General features: G+C 48.9%; 1 protein-coding gene across 1 annotated transcript in view; it reads right to left on the bottom strand.

The window, feature by feature from the left end:
* Positions 1–11537, bottom strand: part of TK2 (thymidine kinase 2) — a 28237-nt gene extending 16700 nt beyond the window's left edge. Inside the window, exons 1-4 of the mRNA XM_045533228.1 lie at positions 11345–11537; positions 10346–10383; positions 3101–3175; positions 2226–2279 (exon numbers count right to left, since the gene is read on the bottom strand). Of these exons, the coding sequence (XP_045389184.1) occupies positions 2226–2279; positions 3101–3175; positions 10346–10383; positions 11345–11477 (300 nt within the window). The 5' untranslated portion in view covers positions 11478–11537. The remainder of the gene's footprint in view (positions 1–2225; positions 2280–3100; positions 3176–10345; positions 10384–11344) is intronic.
* Between the last annotated feature and the right edge of the window lie 492 nt (positions 11538–12029).

The following is a 12029-nucleotide window of genomic DNA, read 5'->3' as shown; positions in this document are numbered from 1 at the left end:
AGGGCCCTCAGAACAGGGTGGACAAAGACGGACACCAACACAATTCTAGGACAGCCCAGTAACAGTGGTAACGGGAGCCCATATAAAGTCCCTGGGGAACTTGCATTCAGTCATTCAACAAATGTTCTTTGAGCCCCTGTAGTCTGTTCTCTATCCGGCAGCCTAAGCAAGCCTGGTAAATCGAAATCAGTTCTTGTCACTCCCTGTTCAGAACCTTCCAGTGGCTTCCCATTGCATTCAGAATGAAATCTAAACACTTAGCATGGCCCACGAGACCCTATGGAATCACTGCTCTCTTCTCCCACCTCCTACCATTCTCCCTCCAGCCCAGTCCACTTCTAAACACACAAGCTCCCTTGGTGTTCCCCAAACAAACCAAGCATGGGCCCACCTCAGAGCCTTTGCATCTGCTGTTCCTTCTGCCTGAACACCCTTCCTCCAGGTATCTACAGCGATCACCCTTTCACGTTAAATCTCTGCTCAAATGGCACCTTATCAGAGACACGTTCCCCAGCCATCCTGTCTAACATAGAAGCCCACCCACCCACCAATCTCTCTCCATCACCATAGATGCAAACACTTCATGTTCCGTAGTCCACTCGCTATAATCTCATTCTGCTCTTTTCCACATTTTTGCTTTTCATTTTTCTCTTGGTGCAAACTAATGAAACTTCAGTGCCCTGCGCACTGAAACTTACAGACTCTCCTAACTGCAGATGAAAGGAAATCTTAGAAAGGTTAGGAGATACATTCCGTCTTGCCTGACGGCTGCAGAAACACACACTTTTCTGCATCAGAAAACCAATCTAGATGAAGTGATGAATTGAGATCCATCTTGCTCTTCTGTCCAGAGTGAAAACTCATGTAAAAATAGCTAATTCTATTGTATTTTTTATTATAAAACTCTCATTGGAAAAGCTATTTGTACTCGGACTTCTGAGACTGTGATTCCTCCTGCGACATGTCACCTATAATCCCTAACATCTAAAACTCTAGTTGTCTTACTTAATAATCAAGCCCTGGTTCCTCCCTGGCCTCTAGAGAATGCGAATGTTTCTCAGGTTTCTTTGTTATACGAATATGCATGATTGGCATTCCATCTTCCCCCACATGCACAGAGAAGAAATTCTTTCCATGTCTCTGTGGGATTCTCTCTTCAAAGACGCTGAGAGGTTTTGCCTTATTCAAGTAACATCATTTCACCTGCTTTCGCTTTCTTCCCTGCTGCTGTCACCTCCCACCACATTGCACATTTAATTGTCTTCTACTTCCGCACACTGGAATGTTAGGCCCAGGAGAACAGGGGCTTTGAGTTTGACTTGTCACAGCAACCAGAAGTGTCTGCCACATGGTAGGTATGTAATAAATTCTGGTTGGATGAATAAATGAATGAACAAGCACCTACTAAGTGCTAGGCAGTACACCTATGTTCTAGCAAACGGTGGTGAACAAAATTGGCACAGTCACTGCTCCTGGGGGAATTCAGAGTCTAATGAACCACATGAGAGATGCCACCTGTATCACTAAAAATGAGGGGGCAGCTTCCAAGTACAAGGCTCAAACCCGAATCTGTCATTTACCAGCCGTGTGACCTCGGGCAATTTATTTAAGCTGCAGTTTCCTCACCGGAAAAAAATGTGACCAACATCCCTTTCTTACGCTCTTTCTTGTGGGACTGAGGTTCTACCCATCTCTTTCAAGCAGCCAGAGCATAACCTTCTGAGTGGGAAGGAAAAGAGGGCAGGAAAACACTATAGCCCCTGCTTGCTAGGTCTACCTTGGGGAAGCAGACAGGTGGCTTCAGGGTGAGCCAGAGGCCAGACATGGACCCTGTTACTGGACATTGCCAAGTGCAAACTCAAATAGGGGTTCACCAAGGAACCTGGTTACTTAGATAGGTCCTGAGGGGCTAGGCGTGAAAAGACCTGGGTTCTGATGGGTTTCTTCTGAGGGCAGGGATAAAAGGAGCAGCAGGAGATGGACACAACCGGTGGCTGAGGCTGCCCGTTTGGGATAGCCGACGGGAGGCCCCTGGGCTCTGTGCACACCCGGCCTCAGACATCCTTGGTCTCAGAACACCAGCATGCCTCCGGTTTCTGCTTCTCCCTCCCCATTCCCCTCTGACTCAGCCGAGGGTGAGGGGACAGCTGGGCAGGCTCAGGCTCAGGCCTCAGTGCCAGGCACTTAGGGGGACGCTGGGGTTCATGCAAGAAACAACCACTCACCAGAGGATTATGGCCACGGACATTTCTCCACTTGAGCACAGGCTCCTTTAATACCTGTAAGGAAAGAAACCATCAGAGAGCAGCTGTTCCTCAGTTCTGAGCTTTGTGAAAGTGCATAGAGAGATGGTGGGAAAGGAAAGAGAGAGATAAAGACACTATCACGATTTGGGTGCCCAGGCTGGGCCAAAATAGCCCAGTAACCCCATCTGTGAGGCCAGAGCTCCATCCAGATAAGGCTTCCTCACGTAACTTCCTGAAATGACCTGAGAACAACTCTCTCCATCCTTGTATCCAAGTATAGGCATATCCCACCTCTCTGACTGCCCTGGGAGCCCCCAAGGGAAAGGCTGGTCCCCTCCATCCCTCCTCTGTGTGTTCTCTCCCAGCCCTTCCTGCCCACCACATCAGGCTGGGCAGGGGGGTGGGAGAAGCCAAAGAAAGGGAAGCTAGATAGGGCAGGGCTTGAAGCCCAGCTTACCCAATTGGGAGCTTGCCCGTGACCTTGGCAGGTCACTTGCCTCCATTTCCTACCTCTGAACACTGCACTGGATGCACTGCTGTGAAGAGTCCATGTTTCTTTACTATGCGCCCCATCTCAAGGGTTTGGAGGCATTCTTTCCCTCTGGTCCTGTTTGTGCCTTTCAGATGACTGCCAACTTCTCCAGCATCCTCCATGCTCTGAGACACAGATCAGGATCTCTGCTGGGCGTGTCTAGAGCCTGCATCTGTGGTCTAGACACTCAGATCTGGGACAGTCCCAGGTTGCAAGAGCCTTTCATATTTCTATTGGATAGGGCTGGTCTATACCCTCTATAAATTATTCCATCAAGCTTTTTCAGGTTCCATCAAATTCAAACCCAGTGTAGAAGTCATACCTCGACGTCTGTATTGTTGGAGAAGAATTCCAGGCATGTCGTCTTCCCACTGGCAATATTCCCCTCAACACAGATCTGGCAAAAGACAAAGGCACATTAGAGCCAGAAACCAGGCACCCAGGGGAACATCAGGGAATGACGTCTAAGAATGGGCTCAGGGGAACAGCTTAACTTGTTCAGTCCAAGACTTCAACCTCCAGACCAGACCCTCCTTGACAGACCGTGCACAGTGTATTCACCCACCCTAGCTCTGCCCTTCCCTACTGCACCCCTCAGACTATTAGATTTGAGGCATAAGTGTCTGCCACCTTAACCAGAGCCTAATTAATGGCTTTGAGGTTAGGAAACACAAAATCTAATTCACTGCTTTGTACAGGAAAAAAGCACTCTGTCACTGGCTGGAAAGTATCAGGAAAGGGTGGCAGGGGGTGGGGGGTTGGGAAGAGCAGGGACTGTATTGAGCATCTTGTCAAAGGCCAGGCCCTAAAACAGTAACACACACCATTAGCACATTTAACCTCGCCAGAACCCAGAACCTGAGAGGTGGTAGGTCCTAACATTTTTCACAGAAGCCAAAAAAAAAAAAAAACGAAGCTAGCAGAAGAGAATAAAGGACAGCTTGAACCTGACACTCTGCTCTCTCACTGACTGCACCTGGGCGGGGGGGTCATGGCACTGGTGGGAGGGGCCACAGACAGCCATCTGGGGTTCTTGTACACCAAAGACCAAGGAGCCCTGTACAAGTAACTCATCAAGGGAAAGAAGGCATTCGAGGCTGCAAGGCAGCGGTTCTCAGCCTTGGCTATGCATGAGAATCACCTGGAAGCTTTCAACCCCCCGCCACACACAACCCCCAACAGAAGGCACAACCCAGACCAATTATACCGCAGTTCCTGAGAGTGAGGCTCAGGCCTCAGTAACTTTTAAAGCTATGTGATTGCAACATACAGGCCAGGGTGAGCACCGCTCATCTGCGGCAGGGTTCCTGAAGGGGTAGCCCACAGACACCTGCTTCGGCAGCACAGAGTAGCTTGTTAAACATGAGGTGGCACCAAGTGGCACCCAGACCCTATGAATCAGACTCAGGGTGGAAGCCCTCGAACCTGCAGCCCAGAGATTCTGACAAGGCTCTGCTCAGCCAGGCACTGCTGGTGACATGGGCCCAGTGGCTTTGGCTCCAGCAGATCACCAGAGGGAGCAGGCAGGTCTAAACATGTGAGAGGACAAGCAGGCCCTTGAGAACACACAGCAGACATCCTCTAGGGGCACACATGGTCAGAGGAGGACCCATCCGCTGCACAGTGGCCTGTCCCTTTACACCAAGGCTGGAGGTACCCAGAGAAACCTGGGCCACTTAGGAAAATCACTTGCCCAAGGTGCTAGACTTGGCAGAAGAAAAAGAATTCACACCGAGGCCTGGGAGTCCCCTTCTCATCACACCCTACACAAAACACCGGGTCACAGTGGGCCAGCTCACCTCACCCGACCCACTAAACTCTCCCCGGCACCTAGAAAGAACTCTGTCAGCTGGCTGTGAAGGTTTCCTCCTGCCTTGATCCTGATGGGTATGTACCCAAAAGAGCAGGACAAAATCCCCCTTCCAATAGGTGCCGGGCCACCCTCCAATCCAGGGTCTCTGCCAGCTCACTCCTTTAGAACCTCAAACTACAAAATGAATCCAAGGGAGTGTGCAAAAGGGCACGAAAAGACCCCAGCAGAGCACTAATCGAGTTCACTTTTTGTTGTTGTTCTTTAAAGAAAACTACTTTGCCTCTCCTAGATATTTAAAAAGAGCTCAATCTAGACATCATTCTACATAGACTTTCTTTCCTGTTCATTGCCGGGACTTTAACATGTTGTTCGGGTGAGACCTTCTTCCAGAAACACTTGTCGCCATTCCCACAATGAAATCCTGAAGAGTTGGTAAACATAAGGCCTTGAATAAGCCCAGCCAATCTGCCCTCTGGCTGAGAGCAGGCATGAAAAATCCCACAAAGTCCCCCTGTCACAGAAGGGAAAAGAAGGAGCCAAGGAAGTCTTTACTTTCTTTCTAAAGTGATGTCTACAAATATTTTAAGAGTACATGCCATTGAAGAAAAGAATCAAAGAGTAGAAAATATCACCCATAATCCCCATTCTAAGAGATGAACACCATGACATTTTAGCATATTTCATGCCAAGTATTATTTTCTATACACATTTCTCATCTTTGAGTCTTCCAAGTGCTCACTGAAGGCCTTCGATGTGCCAGGAGCCATGTACTCAGGACCCAGTCACAGCACCAAAGAGCTCACAACGAGAATAAGGGTGGGGAGGAAGGGAACAGGAAACTACGAGAAAAAGAGATGCTGTCATGCCGTGGGAGCACACGGCCAGCCAGCCCAGCGTTCTGCAGATGTGCCACAATTTACCTCCACTAGCCTCTGCCATGAGGTCTTGAGTGCAATTTCCCACGATTTTAACTGACACTATGATGAGCCATGTACCCTAATTTTAAATAACATTTAATCGTTCCTAAAAATGGAAGTTAAACATTCTCACTGTAAAAAATACAGAGAACTAAAAGACGAAAATAAAAATCACTCATAATCCCAGAGAGAACTGCCATTTGGATGTTTAATAAGAACCAAGGGTTTCAGAGGCAGACAGGTTTGGGCTCCAAAACCCCCAAAGGAATCAAAATATATATGGTCCTATGATGGACTCTGAGAAATCTGCAGCAAAAAAGGAAACTTGCCCAGATGCCTAACAACTGGTGAATAGATAAACAAAGTGGTATAACCATACAGTGGAATACTACTTGGCAATAAAAAGGAATGAAGTACTGTTACATGCTATGAGGCAGATGCACCTCAAAATATTATGCTAAGTGAAATAAGCCAGATACAAAACATCACATGCTATATGATTCCATTTTCTAGGAAATGTCCAGAAAAGGCAAATCCATAGAGACAGGAAGTAGATTAGTGGTCGCCTAAGACTGGAAGTGACTGCAAATGGGCACAAGGTTTCTTTTTGGAGTGATGGAAATATTCTAAAATTAGATTGCAGTGATGCTACAAAATCTACTAAAAATCATTGAATTGTACACTTAAAATGGGTGAGCTTGTGGTATACAAATTGTACCTCGATATAGCTGATTATTTTAAAAAAAGGAACTCAGTTCAATTTCACTTAATATTCAAAGAATGAAGGGAAGACACCCCACTTTCACCCCCATCCCACACCCAAACTTTCTCTCGTACACAGCCATTATTAACTCCACAACTTTCTCTTAACTAAACTGAGAATTCCTACATTATTAACAGTTTATAATATTTTTTTCCTGTTTTTTTCCCTAAGGGCAGTTGTTTTTTTCATTTAGATCATATTTCATATACTTTTACTGTTGTTGGTTTGAGGTTTTTTTCATTCCCCATCATTAAATATTTTTCAAAAACATGATCATGAATGGTTTTATATATTCCATCACATGAGATACACCATGATTTATTGAAATCCCTACTGTCGGAGGGACAGGGGTGGAGCAAGATGGCCTAAGAGATCGTCCCTCTGCATGAACACCAAATGCAAACTTTATCCATGCAAGCAAGCACCTTCGGAAGAACCAAAGTCAGGAGAGCAATCATACTACCTGGTTTAACATGATGTCAAGGAAAGAGGCACTAAAGAGGGTGGGAAAAACAATCTTGCATTGTCAATGCCACCCCTCCCCCACCTCCCCAGCAGTGCCACAAGCATGCTGACTGGAGAGAGAATCTGTGTGCCTGGGGGAGGGAGGGTGACGTGATTATGGGACTTTACATTGAAATTTAGGGCCACCCCGGCACAGGGGAACACATCGCAGGGCAGAATCTGCCAGTGACCACGAAAGGAGCATTTAGAGCAGCCGGGCCGGAGGGAAATCCTCCACCCGGAAACCTGACTTCCGGCCAGCCCCAGCACCGGCTGATGAAAAGCAGCCTGGGGCCTGGACTAAATGCATAAGGCAGTCAGGCCACAAAAACTACAATCCTGGGGCAATTTCTGCAGCTGTGCTGCCTCGGAGCCAGTGGACTTGGGCTGCACATGACCCAGTGAGACACCAGAAGCTGCGGCCAAGCCAGTGCCTGTGTCACCCCCGCCCCCAACTACAGGCAGCGCAGCTCAGGGCGTCTTCTTCCACTTGGGGGAAGGAAACGGAAGAGCTCAAAGGACTTTGTTTTGCAACTTGAGTACCAGCTCAGCCTCAGTAAAATACATTACCAAGCAGACTGCTGAAGCCCGAGTCTAGGCCTTAGCTCCTAGAAGGTCTTTCTGGACCCACCCTGGGCCAGAAACATGCTGCCCTGGGAAGGACCCAGTCCTGACAGGATTCACCACCTACTGACTAAAGAGCCCTTGGGTTTTGAATAAACATCAGAGGTAGCCAGGCAACAGTCACCACTAGCTTTGGGTGAGACCGGGCTGGCTTCAGGTGTGACCTGGCATAGTCCTAGCTGCAGTGGCCAAGAGGGAGGGCTCATGTCACTCCTCTCCAACTACAGCAGCCTAGCACAGAGAGTGAGGGAAGAAGACTACAATGAGATGTCATTTCACCCCAGTTAAAATGACTTTTATCAAAAAGACAGGCAGTAATGAATGCTGGCGAGGACGTGGAGAAAGGGGAACCATCATACACTGTGGGTGGGAATATAAATTAGCACAACCACTACTATGGAGAACAGTATGGAGGTTCCTCAAAAAACTGAAAATTGAACTACCGTATGACCCAGCAATCCCACTGCTGGGTATATATCCAAAGGAGGGGAAGTTAGTATATTGAAAAGATTTCTGCATTACTATGTTTATTGCAGCACTATTCACAACAGCCAAGATCTAGAATCAACCTAAGTGTCCATCAACAAATGAATGGATAAAGAAATTGTGGTACATATACACAATGGAATATCATTTAGCCACAAAAAGAATGAAATCCTGCCATTTGCAACAACATGGATGGAACTGGAGAACATTACGTGAAGTGAAATAAGCCAAGCACAGAAAGACAAATCTTGCATGTTCATACTCATATGTGGGAGCTAACTATTAAAAACAATTGATCTCATGGAGACAGAATAGAATGATGGTTACCAAAGGCTGGGAAGGATAGCAGGGAGGGAGAGATAAAGTGGGAGCGGTTAATGGGTACAAAAATATAGTTAGAGTGAATAATATTTGATACCACAACAAAGTGACTATAATCAACAATAAGTTAAGCTATACTGTAAAATAACTAAAAAAGTGGAACTGGAATGTTCCTAACACAAAGAAATGATAAATGCCTGAGGTGATGGATACCCCAATTACCCTGATTTGATCAATTCATATTTTATGCCTGTATCAAAACATCACGTGTACCCCATAAAGATATAACTACTATGTACCCATAATTAAAAATTAAAAATTAATTTTAAAAAAGGAAATCCCTACTATTGGATGTTAAGTTCTGTCCAATTACTTTATTATAAAATTGCACTGTGATGCCCAATTTTTGCTATTATATATAGTGTCATGTGATGACTGCACCATCCACTCAAACACCCTCAACACCCTGGACATCTCGCCCCACCCAGCAATACCAGTCAACCAGCAACACCTCTGGACCCTGCTTTCTACTCAGCAGCAGGCTCTGTGCCTGTCTCCTTGGCACCTGGTTTAGTTAAGGCCTCGCCCCCTCCAGTCTGGCCCAGCAAGGCCCTTCACCCATGGTCCGCCATGATCTCCTCCTGAGAGGCAAATCAGATCATGTTGGGTGAGGGCAAAGCCCTTCAGTGGCTCTGGGTGTTAGGACCTGTCCCCAAAACCTCCCCAGCCACCACTCTAGGGACTGGCCACAGCCCAGGCCTGCAGTTCCTCTTCCTTCTGTGACTTGTGTCTACAGTTCCTTCTCCTCCATCTCCCAGGAGGCCTCAAGGCTTCCCATGGCTTTCCCCAGTCACCGGCCCCCCTACTCACAGCCCCCAGACTCATTGCTGCTCTAGATCCACCATATTTACTGCTGTCTCCTCCATCAGACCAACTATGTGCTCCCTAACAGCAGGGGCTGCATTCAGCCTCAGCCTCAGCCTCCCACGTAGCTGCTGAGAGGCATGCGCCATTGCACCCTGCTCCATACCACTTCCTGTTGTGGGTCTGGGGGCACAACAGACCACACCCAGAAAGCATTGAAAACAGGCCCCTTGGCTCACATCAGTGTTAGCTCAATAATTAATAATACAATAACCATAAGCAGTAGTGCCTGCCTATAGTTCCAGGTACTCAGGAGGCTGAGAAGGGAGGATTGCTTGAGCCCAGAAGTTCGAGGCCAGCCTTAGCAACACAGTGACCCCCCCCAAAAAATAAATAAACAAATAAAAATACAATAATGCATTAATTCCCATCCAGCTCAACTTTGCATGCCCCTTCTCCTTCTATGGCACCCACTGCCATACCCCTTGAGTACCCTGAGGACCTGCCCACATCTTCTGCCTTCCGAGGATCCCAGCCAAGGTATTCCTGCCACCATCAGCCAAGCCAAGCCATCCCCTTTCCAGCCATAGGAGATACTGACTTCCACCTCCCTTAAGAAACTGAGCCTTGGATGGTGACCGAAATATTGCCCCTCACCCCAGCCAGCTAAAGCATCCAACATCCTCACAGACATGTCCAACTGGACCCTCCTTTGACTTTCAAGCTTATACCAGCCACAGTCCCCCACCTCATAGCCAGCATTTCAAAGTCACCTCCATGACTGAACCCACATCTGTGGACCTCATGGATTCTCTCTGACCCCCTACCCCCGCACCAGTCTCAGCACTAGAGGGCAGGGGGTGGTGGTCAGGAGACCTTCCTCACATCTGGGCTGCCCAACCAAGGTGAAACCAACTGTCCCCACACAGGATGAACATTTTTCAAATCATTTTACAATCATTCCTCAAGCTTTCACAGTCCAAATCTACCTGAAAGATATGAATATATATATATATACATATATATATACTCCTAGCTGTGTAGACTGTGGGGAAGGACATGCAAAAGGACATGCAAGAAACTGATAAGAGAGGTGGATTCTGAGGTAAGGGCCAGAGGCCCAAAGATGGCAACAAACTTCCTTCTCCCTGGAGATCCTCTTGTATTTCTGTTTTTCACTATGTGCATACACTCCTTCTCTTTCCTCCTCAAATAAATAAATAAATAAATAAAAATTATCCTACACCGTAGAGTGCACACAAAAGAGGAACTTACCACTGATTTTTTCTCTTTTTCCTGTTCTCTATCTTTATCTACAAAAGAAAGAAAATCAATTTTTAAACTCAGTTTTAAGCAACTCACTCTTCTTTGCCCTAATTTGCTAAGTGACCACAAAAGCAACAGTTTCTATGCTTGCTCCCTAGCCTAAAAGTTTTCCAGTTTGGGGACCCTCCGTGGGTGAACAGCGGCACACTCACCACCGTCTACCTATGTGCGACACCGTGCAGCGGCTGCCTGGGTCCAATGGGCATTGGCCCTCTGCGCTCAGGGCCTTTCAGTTAGCATGTTATACTTTCCACGGTCCACACATTTTATATTTAGATCTTCACAGATGGGTGTCCAGCAAGTGAAACCGCAGAGCAGCGGCCTTCACTCACAGGGCATGCGCCAAGAGTGGGCGGTGGGCATGGGTTTGGGCCTTGGACGCAGGTTCTCCTCCGGGCCCAGGGCTGACATTGCTGCCCACCAGGCCCATTAGGTAGGTGGTTCTGGGGCGGCTCTCAACAGCCCAAGCCAGAACCTGGCGACAACGGTGACCCACTTCTGAGTGGGTCCCCATTCCCAGGGAGGGCGGGAGGGGAGCCTAAACCCAACTTCCACCGCCAGTGGCGCCAGGGTCCGCTGAAAACTGGTTACGTGCAGCTTGCAGTGCCCCACCAAGGCCTAAGGAACCAGACCAGGAAGTGGGCGGAGAGACCCCGGCCTGGGTCGGAAGCTCGGAGCAGCCCCCGCTCCACGGGGTGGGGCTCCTTCATGCTATTTAGAGCTCCTCTCCCCAGCCCAGCAGGACAACCGGCCCGGGGTCACACTGCTACCTGCCGGCTCGCGCCCGGATACCCCCCAGTGCCCGCCCCTGCCCCTCCTCGCCACAGCTCGGGGAGAAAACCCCGCGCCTCGGAGGAGTTTCGGGCTCCGGCGGGTCCCGCAAGCCGAGGGGTAGGGAGGGGGGCCCGCATAGCGGCGCCGACAGTAAGGAAGAAAGACCCGAGTTACCCCGAGGCCAGGCCAGGCGCTGAGTGCCCCGGAGACCGGGGCCCGAGGCGGGGATCGCGGGGATGCCGGGGCTCCCCGGCCCAGCGCTGCGCAGCGCCCGGGCGGCCCAGCCCCGCAGCGGCCTCAGCAGCATGGCTGGCCGGGCGGATGCGGAGGCCCGAGTTTCCTTCCTGCGCGAGTCGGTGCGAGCGGCCGCAAGTCCACCCCGGCGCACGGTCTCGGTCCCCGCGCCCGCCCCGCCGGGGCGCCCGTTGGTGCCGGGCCCTTAAAGAGACCGGGTCGCATTTCATCCTCTCAGTGAGAGGGGAAATAATCCAAGGTGAAGAGTTCGCCGCTTGCAGCCAGAAAGTCTTCCCGCTGCTAGGACTAGCAGAATGCACCCATAACCTGACAAGACTCGGGAGGATGGAAGGCAATTAATACCAGCGACTGATTGGTTAATTAATGATTGCAGATTACTTAATTGGGCACCTGCTCTTCAGACACCTGGCACACACTCACTCATATCATTTATTCCTCCCACCAACCCTGCCAGTAGATACTGTCACTCCCATTCTTCAAGCTTGTCCTCAGAGAATTAGGTAATTTGTTCAAAATGATCAGAAGCATTCATTAAAGGGTGAAACTGGAATTCAAGCCCATCTGTCTTACTTGGCAGTCCAGGCTCTTTCCTCTGAACTTTGAC

This window comes from Lemur catta, chromosome 20 (assembly GCF_020740605.2).
Source record: "Lemur catta isolate mLemCat1 chromosome 20, mLemCat1.pri, whole genome shotgun sequence".
NCBI lineage: Eukaryota > Metazoa > Chordata > Mammalia > Primates > Lemuridae > Lemur > Lemur catta.
Note: the sequence above shows the minus strand (reverse complement) of the source record. Positions and strands in the feature narration are given on the sequence as shown.